Source organism: Antrostomus carolinensis, unplaced genomic scaffold, assembly GCF_000700745.2.
Source record: "Antrostomus carolinensis isolate BGI_N321 unplaced genomic scaffold, ASM70074v2 scaffold4536, whole genome shotgun sequence".
In the NCBI taxonomy this organism is placed as follows: domain Eukaryota; kingdom Metazoa; phylum Chordata; class Aves; order Caprimulgiformes; family Caprimulgidae; genus Antrostomus; species Antrostomus carolinensis.
The window spans coordinates 1-11,231 of record NW_010322352.1 but is presented as its reverse complement, the minus strand read 5'-3'; the positions used below and the strand labels follow the sequence as shown (position 1 = coordinate 11,231).

The following is an 11,231-nucleotide window of genomic DNA, read 5'->3' as shown; positions in this document are numbered from 1 at the left end:
TGTTCCTGCCCAATGCCCGGCTCCTGGACTATCTCCGGCGCTACGCCGAGCGCTTCGGCCTCCGGGATCACATCAAGTTGGGGGTGAGTGATGGGTGCCCTGGTGCTGCCCCATTCCCTGTGCGTGCCGGGTGCTGGTGGTGACTCCACTTGGCTTCCACGTTTCAGACCACTGTTGTCAGTGTCCGGAAACGCCCTGACTTTGCCACCACAGGCCAGTGGGATGTGGTTACAGAGACAGATGGGAAGCAGACATCGCACATCTTCGACTCTGTTATGGTTTGCAGTGGCAATTTCTCCGAGCCATCCCTCCCCCTGCACTGTTTTGCCGGTATGGTACATGGCTGCCTGCAGTTATCTGCTTCCAGGGGCTGGGGGAGAAGAAGGATTAGCATTTCCTCAGGGAAAATGCTTCCTTCCTTTTCTTGCTTCTGCTTTTCAAACCTCCTGGCATGAACAGCAGTATGTCCTTATGCTTCATTAGCCTTGTTTTTGCAGGCACTGGTCCAAGGCAAGATGATTTAGACTCAGAGAAACAGTCTGCATAGTGTGTGTGATGGGACAAGGTCCTCTCAAGTATTCATCACTGCTGTGATGAATCTCCCCAGTTGTCAGCATAGAGAAGGTTGCCTTGTCACCAGCGTTATCAAGTGCTTCTGAGGCTGCTGGCAGGGCAGGAGGTCTGCAGGCTTTTCTGAACCTCTGTGTCCCCATCTTGTAGAGGCTGAATCCCCCAAGATTGCACCAGCACAGCTCTTGCACATAACTGTCTTCTGAGTCCCACGCAGCACATGTCCCTGCTCACTGCTGTGCAAGGCATGTGTGAGACCCCATTTTGGAGAGGAAGCACCATGTCTGTGTGCGTAGTACGGAGGGCTGGACCTCCCCAAGTCCCCAGTGGCCACTGATTGCACTTCCTTGCTCTTGCCATTTGAATTGTTTCTATGGCAGTTCTGAAAAAAACCCCCACAATTGTTTAAGTAATTAAAAGCTTTGTTTCTTTTCTCCCCAAGGCATCGAGAGGTTTCAAGGCCAGTACTTTCACAGCCGGCAGTACAAACATCCCGACGTGTTTCAGGGGAAGCGTGTCCTCGTGGTTGGCATGGGCAATTCAGGAGTGGACATCGCAGTGGAGGCCAGCCGTGTAGCTGCGAAGGTACCACCACCGAACCACTCCAGGGATGTGAGGAGGGTGATGCTGGAGCCAATTGCTCAGGTTGCCATCACCACAGGAAGAGCAAGCTGGGTGTACCCTGCGTGGTGTCCAAATAGTATTTCTGAACCTGTATTTCTTGGTTAAAACCCTACCCTAACAGAAAGCTGGTTGTTCTCTTCTTTCCTGTTTCACCTCCATCACCAGCTGCTGGGGGGGGGCAGGTCTTAAAGATGCTGTTGCTGCTTTTTCATTGTGTAGCTGCACTGTGTCCCTCCGGGGTTCCTTTATAAAGGCAAAGCAGCAGATTCATCACCTGAATCATTGATTCTCTGCTCTCTCCCAGGTGACCATTTGCACCAGCCGAGGTGCCTGGGTGCTCAGCCGCGTGTTTGACCACGGCTACCCATGGGACATGGTTTTCAACACTCGCCTTATGAACCTGATCAGAAACATCCTCCCCGGACCCCTTTCACGGGGGTTGATTAACTACAGGGTGAACCAGTGGTTCAAACATGAAAACTATGGTCTTCAACCAGAGAAGAGGTACTTCTTGGTGGCTCCCATCCCATGTGGTGTCACAGGGCTTGTGCTGCAGGCAGGGGGGAGATCTCCAGCAACCAACATCAACCAATGCATCAAACAGCACCCAGACTGGGGTGACCTCCAGCAGGGAGTTTGTAGCCCAGCAGGAGAAGATAAGCTGTAGCCCCCTTAGATGGTGTAAGACAGCATGCTGGAAAAGCCCAGGAAGGAAAAGAGGAGTTTTCCTCATAAGGATCCCTGGAAAAAGAGGAGGAGGGAGGCTTAAAACATGGATCAGCTCTGAGCATAAATGGTTTGAAGAGTAACTGAGTGAATGGAGGAGGAAGGCAGGAGATGTCCATGAGTCACTCAGGCTGTGGGACAGGGTGACATTGCTGCAAGGGTGAAACATGTCAGTGTTTGGAGAGGGGGGAAGGTAGGGCAGTTTTCTCAGAGCAAATGACACCAGGAGCTTGTGGGACTGGAGGGCCCAGGGGTAGGAGGAGCAGGGGCACTGGCAGGGCTTGTTCATGGTCTCCAATGCTCAGAGCCCCTTGGCTCTCCACAGCTGCCTGGTGCGTGAGCCCGTGCTGAACGATGACCTTCCAAGCTACATCCTGACAGGGAGGATCACCATAAAGCCAGGCGTGAAGGAGTTCAAAGAAAACTCTGTTGTCTTCCACAATTGCCCTGAGGAGGAGCCCATTGATATCGTTGTCTTCTGCACGGGATACAACGTCTCCTTCCCATTCCTAGAAGAAGAAGTCGTCAAGGTGGAAAACAAGCATGCCTCCCTCTACAAATATGTGTTTCCAACCCACCTGCAGAAGCCCACCCTGGCTGTCCTTGGGCTAATCAAGCCCTTAGGAGCCATCATGCCAGTGATAGAGATGCAAGCACGCTGGGTGACCCGTGTCTTCAAAGGTAGGAGAGCTAACATGAGCTCCTCCATGTACCAAAATGCAGTTCAAGCTAGACACATCTTGTCTTCTCCATGCACCAAGAGGGATTTCAGTCCTTGAGGACCCCAAAGCTCACTTCAAAGTGGACGAGGGAGCACTTCTAGGGCTCAGACTTCCCAAGTTATTTCACTTCAGATGAGCTACAGCAACATGAGTGCATGGTTGGTCTAAACTACGTGCAGGTTCATGACATCTACCTTAAATCACCTTTTTTTTTTTGCCCATCAAGCTGATGCTTTTAAGCTAATGCTTTGTACCCTGCCTGCTGCAAGCTGAGAGCTTGCACTCTGTTCCTTACTGTGACTCAGCTGATGTGCAATCCTGCACCTGAGCCTGCAAACCACAGTCCAAACTAGGTTGCTCAAGACAGTGTTTTCTCTCTAAAATATTTTAGAAGTCAGAGCTTCTGATATGGGATGGATACGTAAACCTGGAAGCACAGATAATTGTTGTCTCGAAGACACTGTGGTGGATCCCTCCTGGCAGAATTCACTGCTTTTTAAGAGAGAGGGTGGTTTGTCTACCATGACTACCAGAGAAGCATCCCATTGCCCCACAAGAGGAATTATTTGCAATTATTGGTCTGAGGAAAGAAACCTACTGGTGTTTTTTATTTTTAAATAATACTAATAACAACCTTCCACTGGGCTGCTGTGGAGGGCTGCATCAAGGCTCCTCCACAGAGCCAGGGGGACTCTAGGATTTATCTTTGGGATGGTGTTCTCTGGGGTTTGCACAGCCCATCATCTGCCTGTGCCCTGACAGCACAAATCTGTAAGAGCAGGAAAAAGTGCAGGTGAATCCATACCATCATGGAGGGCTGGTCTCTGGCAAATTGCCACTGCTGAGCTAAATCCAGCGATGAGGCTCTCCTGCCCTCCTGGGGAAGGGCTTCCCACGTTTTGCATTGCTGAATGAGTTCACAAATTTCCCCCAGCAGTTAATCTCTGCAGGGCACTCCTCTTTTCTAGGCTTGTGTCAGTTGCCTCCTCAGTCTGTCATGGAGAAGGAAGTAAATGAGAAGAAGAAAAACCTAGTGCGAAGGTAAGCCAGTCCCCAGAACCCCAGAAGGTTTTTTCAGTGGATTGAAAAGCCCCTGGAAGTGAAGCCCCAGCTCACACTCTGCGGCTGCTCCCCACACATACAGGGGAGGTGGGCAGGGAATGTGCCCGAATCCAGCCACCCCCTTATTCACTTGCACTGAGCCAATGTAACCTTTGATTTGATGCTGATGTTTTGCCTGTTGATGACGGAAAGAAATTAATTCAGGGTAATCAAGACTAAATTTTGCTTGGGAGTTGAGGAAATGTGCCAGGGTCCCAAGGGACTGAGAAATAAATGGCAGAGAAATTAATGGTGAGAAATGCAAAGTAATTCAGCAAGGTAAAAAAAAAAGCCAACCTGAGGTGTACCTACAAATTGTCTCACGTCTCGGCACGGAGCTCTGACTCACTGTGAATAGGTGTCTCAGCACACCAGCACATGGTTCCCAGGCAGGCAAAAGGTCAAATCAAAGGCTAAGAATTATCAGGAAATGAATGAGATAAAACAAGGAAGTTAGTTAGGCGATATATTAATCCGTGGGTCACCTAGATAGCTATAGTAGAAAAGGTATAGAAGAGTGAAATACAGAAGTGCCCATAACAATTGCTGTACAATACAAAGCTAAACGCCCGTGGCTTTTTCCAGCCAACTGAAGGTGGAAAACAAGACCGTGAACTCTACAGAGAAGGTGAACTGGAAGCAGTTCTCCAATTCAGTGCACATTTTGCAATACTGGGTGGAAATGAATGTGAGGGAAGCTGAAGGGTGCCGCCTTTCTCATGCTGCGCGTGACTTATCTGAGGAGGGCAAAGGGAAAACTGGTTTAAAAAAAAACCCAACTGGTTTGAAAAAGTGTTTTAGAAAAGGTCTGCTAAGGTGAAGGGAGGGCCAGATGCAGCTTGTGGGTGATGAAGGGAAAAAACAACTGATGCACATGAGAAAGGTGTGTACCAGAGCCAGCATTGCTCTGCACGTGCTGGGTCACAGGCAGGATTCTGGCCCTGACAGACCCCCCAGGTTCTCACTGCACCTACACCCAGTCCTTTCCAAAGCAGAACCCAGCTGCATTTAGACACAGCAACAACAGGGATGCAGAGCATCTGACCTCCGATTCTTCTCAGCCCCCTGACACCACTCCTTCTCCCACCTCTGTTTCTTCTCCTGTTCATTAAGGTTTGGTCTGTCCTATGACGAAGTCCTCAAAACCGATTGCCTGGTCTACATGGACGAGCTTGCCTCCTTCATCGGCACCAAGCCCAGTGTCCTGGGGCTGCTCTGCAGAGACCCTCAGCTGGCCCTCACCATTTTCTTTGGTCCCTGCACCCCCTACCAGTACCGACTGGGGGGTCCTGGGCGCTGGGAGGGGGCACGCCAGGCCATCCTCACCCAGTGGGACCGGACCCTGAAGCCCACGAGAACACGAGTCCCTGCCAGCTCCTCCAGCCTCTACCCTTCTCTCCTGACTGTGGTGGGGTTCCTCCTGCTCCTGGCTGCTGTGGTTTTTGGTTTCCAGTAGATTTTAGAGCCTGTTTAGGTTTTTTCTTGTCCTTGAGGATGTTATCTCAGCTCAGACAGTTCTGCAGGGTGCCACAGGACAGGAGGAATGGGATTTCAGCAGATAGCAACAAATTTAAAACTCTAACCAGCAGCACAAACCTCTCTCTGCTCCAGCTCACCCACGAGCACAGCTTTGCAGACCTGATGAGCCAGGGATGGCAGCCTACCCCCAGCATTTCTTGCCCCTCTGCTGCTCTCCTGCCTGCTGCCATGAGCAGAGTGTGGCTGTGTGCCACGGCTGTGCCCAGACCACGCTGGCCAGGAGGCAGCAGGGAAAAGACCAGCAAAAATGGCTTTGGATGCCGCAGGCAGAAAGGAGCAAGAGGACCAAGTACTGCCCCAAATCAGCCGGAGTTGGGGTCTTCAGTCCAACAAGGGGTTATCTGGGCTGGGTGCACAGGTCAGGCTCTCCCTTCTTCTGACCTTAAACCCTATGAGCCAAAAATCCCAGTTTGGGTTGAACTGGTGCATCTTTCCAGGGGAAGGACCCTGACTGTGGGGGTTTGTCACCCCTGAGACCAGGGCTGGAATGCCATGGGGTTGACTGCTCTTGGCTTTGCTTCCCTGTGCTCCCTACCACCAGGCAATCCTGAAGCTTTGCTTTGTGCACGGAGAGTCTTTCACTCAATAAAATTTCCTTGGCCATGGCAGGAGCAGGCTGCTGCCTTGTTTCGTTATGTGCAAGGAGAGAGCTGTGGGGTCCCATGTGCAGGCTGGGGCTGTGTCAGCAGGTACCGTGGGCATCCCACAAGCCTGGGGCTGTGAGGGCTTTCATTGACCACCAAAAATTGGGCTGCCCCATGCACCTTGTCCCCGCTCCTTGCCATCTACTGGCATGATGCAAGCAGAGGGAGTGTGTTTTGCTGATTTCCTGGGGATGCCAAGTGAGCACCTGCCCAGCCCAGGCAGCACGGGGTGCGGGGATGGATCGGGACAACCCCAAGCTGCTGCTGGGGCTGGGGTACAAGTGGAGGTGAGCTGCAGCATGGGAGTCCTTGCAAGTGTGGCCCCCCTGGGATTACAGTCCAGATTGCCACCCAGCGCTGCTGTAGGGAGGTTGAGAACTTTCTGCCGGTGCAGTTGAGCAGAGCAGAGTGGGAAGAGCATGAGTGTAAAGGTCAGTGGTGCAAGAGGCACCTGGTGAGCTGCCTGGACTTCAGCCTATCCTTTAAATCTGCGGCTAGAGAAAAGCGAAGCAAAGTTCAGCCGAAGCCTGAGCAGCGAAGGGACAGAGCTGTCCTGCCAAGGTTTGCTTCTCACTTCTCTCTGGCTGGGTTTTGCAAGCTCTAAAAGCAGGTAGCCAGCTCTCCGGGGTTTTGGTGTTCACCACCAGCTTCACCTCGCTGCTGGTTGGGGGTAGAGGGGGTGTCATGGGGACCCTCCAGAGCAAAGCTGTCTGTAGGCAGTGCCAGAAAAGAGGGGTGAATTTATCACCCCGGGAACATCACTGCCCTTTCCCAAAGCCAAGGGAGGCTCCGGAAATGGGGGGGTGGGTGAACATCGGCATGTCCTGCCCTGTTTCCGCAGATCAGGGAGTGGCTCTGGCTGGGAACAGCTGGCTTTGGGATGCAGGGGGGTGGTTTTGTATCCCCCTCGCTTTTCACTGCCTTTCTGCAGCTTCCTCCATCTCGTTTAAGTTAACTTACGCTTTTGACACAAAACTGAGTTGAAAAAAAGTTATAAATGACTCTTTCTTCAGACTCTGCAGTAGGAGTGTTTGTTTTCTAAACAAAGTTCACAAGGGTTCATTTTTTTTTCTAGTTTCTTTGCTTTCCAGTCAAGTTGGGTGCAGCTCAGTTTACACATGCCGAGCTTTGAGTTCCTCCCATTTATACCCTGTGTTTCCTGGGTTTCTGACTTTTTTTAGGTCCTGCAATCCCCGCCACACTTTCACAGTGCTGCCTAACTTCTGAATCACTGTGCTGTGCTCCTGCTTAGTCAGGCATTGTTGGGTTTTTTTTTAAAAAAACCCTTTTTGAGTTTGAGAGAATGTTATTTAATGGGAAATTAAAAAGGAGAGCATGAAAACTGAGTTGAAACTGTTTCTTGTAAGAGTTTCAGGAGGATCACTTTGCGCAGGCAGGAGTGGGTAGCTGCAAGCCCCTTCCCCTTCTTTGCACGCTCTGGTTTGGGCCAGGAAAGGGAATAAGTAGAAGCAGCAGGTTTCAAAGTGCCTCCTTTTTCCCTGCCTGTGTGAGGGGAATTGCTGGGCCCTCAGTGTGGGCTTAGTACAGCAGGAAGGGGAATGAGCAGCGTCTGTCCACAAAGCTCAAGACAGGAGCTGGTGATGGCTCTCTCCAAGGGCAGTCCTCCTCCAGGGACACCTGCAGCAAGAGAAGATAAGGGGTGTTTTCCCTGGGATGGGAAGAAGGGATCCCTGTTTTGCTAATCCCTGGGCTATTTTATTTCCAGTTGCTCACACGCCGGCCCGTTCCCTGCTGTGGGACAGTATGGTGCGGCGCGTGGCTGTCATCGGGGCCGGGGTGGGCGGGTTGGCCTCCGTCAAGTGCTGCCTGGACGAAGGGCTGGAGCCCACCTGCTTCGAGAGGAGCGAGGACATCGGGGGGCTCTGGCGTTACACGGTCAGTGGGCTCTGCCTGCACGGGGTGGATTGGCCCTGGGTTTGTCCCCTCCCTCAGATGCCCTGTGCCCACAGCAAAGAGGAAAGGGTGGCTATGCCCTCCGGGACCGTGTCTGTCCCAGGCACAGGGCTCTTCCCAGCTCCAAGGTGGAGAAGGAGATGGAGGGAATAGAAGCCATGGTCACCAGGTGCTAATTCCTAGTTTACTCCTTGTACCCAAATACAAGGAGGAAAAATACTCAAATACTTTGGGGAGAGAAAGTCCCTCCCTGCACACCTGCAAATGGCACTGCTGGCTTCACACAGGACTCCACGGACAGCGGGAGGTTCAGCGTGTACCGCTCAGTGATCACCAACACCTCCAAGGAGATGTCCTGCTTCAGTGACTTCCCCTGCCCAGAGGATTTTCCCAATTACCTGCCCCACAGCCTCCTCCTGGAGTACTTTCGGATGTACGCCCGGCACTTTGACCTCCTGCGGCACATACGCTTCAAGGTGAGCGGGGACCCCAAATGCCATGGGGAGAAGAGCCGTGGGTGGCTGCAGATACCAGGGTATTGCCCAGGTGGGATGGGACAATGCTGGGTGCAATCCCAGGCGGACCATTGCTTTTTTGGCTTTGTGTTTTAAACTAGGCTGCTCAAACATGGGCTGCCTGATGCGCATGCCCCTCCTCAATGCCATCACCAGGCAAAAGGTGCAGGGTGGGATTTAACAGCTTCAGAAGTGACATGCAGCTCCCTGGAGACCCAGCCTACCCCCAGCATCTCCAGCCCTTTGCAGTCAGGTGCTCTCTGAAATGCAGCACAGTCCCTGACTGCTGTTTTTTTGGGTTTTGGTGCAAGACAACAGTTCTCAGTGTGAAGAAGTGCCCGGATTTCGCCACCTCAGGCCAGTGGGAGGTGGTCACTGAAAATGATGGCGTCCAGGAATCACACATCTTCGATGCCGTCATGGTTTGCGCTGGCCATTTCCAGGAGCCCTACTTACCATTGGCTTCTTTCCCAGGTAAGCCCTGCCTCAGCAGCGAGGTGGGCTGGGGCTGACCCCCGGGGTTTTACCCAGCACCCATGGGTCCCTTGGCTTCATTTTCCTTTGCAAGCCTACACGCCCCACAAAGCCCCCATGCTGGGGTAGGTGGGACCCTCACCCCATGTGAATGGTCGTGGACATTCCTGGAAATGGGAAAAACACCTCATAAAGATCATAGAATCATTAAGGTTGGAGAAGACCTCTAAGATCATCAAGTCTAACCATCAACCCAACACCACTATGCCCACTAAACCAAGTCACTAAGTGCCACATCTACACATCTTTTAAATATCACCAGGGATGGTGACTCAACCACTTCCCTAGGCAGCCTGTTCCAATCACAGAATCATTAAGGTTGGAAAAGACCTCTAAGATCATCAAGTCCAGCCGTTAACCCAACAATGCTTGATAACCCTTTCAGTAAATAAATTTTTCCTAATATCCAATCTAAACCTCCCTTGGTGCAACTTTAGGCCATTTCCTCTTGTCCTGTCACTTGGGAGATGTAGCAAAGCTCTTGCATAAGAATTTGTAAAGCAGCACCAAGACAAGGAGGGGGGCATCACCAAGGGAGGCAAGACCTCCACAAGCTTCTCACCTGCAAGGAGAGGCAGAGGGTCCAGGCACAAGACTGGGGCAAGCAAATGTATCTGGTGGTAGGAGATGTTCTCTGTTCTCTGCCTAGGTATCGAGACCCGCTTCAAAGGTCGGTATCTCCACAGCCGAGACTACAAAGATGCAGAGGCTTTCCAGGGAAAGCGGGTCCTCGTGATTGGTTCTGGCAACACCGGTGGTGATCTCTCTGTGGAGCTGAGCCGCGTGGCTGCAAAGGTACAGCTCTGTGGTGGTGCCGAGCCCAGCTGGGCACTGCAATAGCCGGTGGTTTGGGGTACGCACAGGAAGCTTTGCCCACTGGGTTTCTCAATAAGTAGCACTTAAATTTAGGGCAATTGAAGAAACTGCAATTCCTGGAGAGTTTGGGCCACCTGAGGAGAGGCTATTCAGCAGCTGTGGGAATTTTGCAGAAGCCACCACAAACTGTTTGGTTTATCTGAATGCCATCTCCCTCCACTGGGATAACCCTCTTGGCTCCCAAGTGCAGGAGATGGGATTTGCCATTCAGGGAAAAAACAGCAACGAGATGTCTGAGCAGGAGGCTGAGACCTACCTTCTCCTCCAGGTGTTCCTCAGTGCCAGAAACAGCACGTGGGTATTCAGTCGGGTCTCGGACAACGGCTTCCCCTTTGACATGGTCAACACTACTCGCTTCAACCACTTTTTTGACTGGCTTCTCCCATCAGCCCTTACAAAGAGAATCAGGTTTCGGAAGTGCAATTCGTGGTTTAACCATGAAAACTACGGTTTGGCTTCCAGCAAAAGGTGTTTTTTCTGACTATTTTGTTGGTTGGTCAGGGGGTTTTAATGGCGTGAAATCCTTGGTTTTTAATTTCAAGGGATAGTTGTGGAATAGCAAACACTTGGAGGGGAACTCTGACCACAGAAGACACTTCAGTTCCCTCCCAGGTGCTAACATTGCTGTCCTCTTTTCCACCTGCAAGCTCCAACTTTAAGATAATTATCAATGAAGAGCTGCCGTTTTGCCTCCTCTCTGGGACCATTGTGTTGAAGCCGAAAGTGAAGGAGTTCACTGAAAGCTCTGTTCTTTTTGAAGATGGGACAACCGAAGAAAACATTGACGTGGTGCTCTTTGCCACGGGCTACATGTTCTCATTTCCCTTCCTGGAAGAGTCAGTCCGCAGCCTCTTTGATGACAACCGTTCTCTCTATAAACGCATCTTCCCTCCCCAGCTGGAAAAGCCAACGCTGGCCATCATCGGCTTAATCCAGCTGACCGGCTCTGTGATGGTGGGATCAGAAATGCAAGCTCGCTGGGTGACAGGGATCTTTGCAGGTGGGAGACAGGGTGCAGGGATGAGGGGAGCTGCTGGGGGGGGGAGGTTTGGGGCAGCCTGATCTTCTGTCCACAGAGCCCAGGGCATATTTTGGCTCCTGCTGCCATGTCCATGGGGACCACAGGCTTTAGTAGCACCTCAGCCTCTGCCTCTCAACTGCATCCCTGCTGCTCCATGCTTGCTGGCATAACCAGCAAGCTCTCAGGGTGCTGCTGAAGGTCTCTGGTTTCTGTATTCTTCTCAGGGTGGAACAAGCTCCCTCCTGCCAGGAAGATGATGGCTGATGTTTTGAAGAAGAAGCCACCTGTCAAAAGGTGTGTGATGCCTCCCATGCTCAGGGTGCACTGTGTGCCGTGTTCCCATCAGGGAAAGGGGGGTCCTATGGCAGTAATGGACCCTGACCCTCCCAGGTCACCCAACTCTCCTTGAGTGTGCTTATTCCCTCACCACCTGTAGCGAGGTGGC

The 11,231-nt window shown here is 51.9% G+C and overlaps 2 protein-coding genes across 2 annotated transcripts in view; both read left to right on the top strand.

Annotated features, from left to right (window-relative positions):
• Window positions 1–5,199, top strand: part of LOC104526664 (dimethylaniline monooxygenase [N-oxide-forming] 1) — a 5,648-nt gene extending 449 nt beyond the window's left edge. The window contains exons 2-8 of the mRNA XM_029085493.1: window positions 1–83; window positions 168–330; window positions 1,013–1,155; window positions 1,499–1,698; window positions 2,246–2,601; window positions 3,611–3,683; window positions 4,857–5,199. The exon at window positions 1–83 is cut by the window's left edge and continues 106 nt beyond it. Coding sequence (XP_028941326.1) covers window positions 1–83; window positions 168–330; window positions 1,013–1,155; window positions 1,499–1,698; window positions 2,246–2,601; window positions 3,611–3,683; window positions 4,857–5,199 — 1,361 coding nt within the window. The remainder of the gene's footprint in view (window positions 84–167; window positions 331–1,012; window positions 1,156–1,498; window positions 1,699–2,245; window positions 2,602–3,610; window positions 3,684–4,856) is intronic.
• Window positions 5,200–7,684: 2,485 nt separating this feature from the next.
• On the top strand, window positions 7,685–11,080 carry LOC104526663 (dimethylaniline monooxygenase [N-oxide-forming] 2; the record flags this gene model as incomplete). The annotated part of the gene is made up of 7 exons (XM_010170193.2): window positions 7,685–7,822; window positions 8,128–8,316; window positions 8,667–8,829; window positions 9,539–9,684; window positions 10,034–10,233; window positions 10,413–10,765; window positions 11,011–11,080. Coding segments are annotated over exons 1-7 (1,253 nt in total), but the record flags the coding sequence as incomplete, so codon positions are not given.
• Window positions 11,081–11,231: the final 151 nt, after the last annotated feature.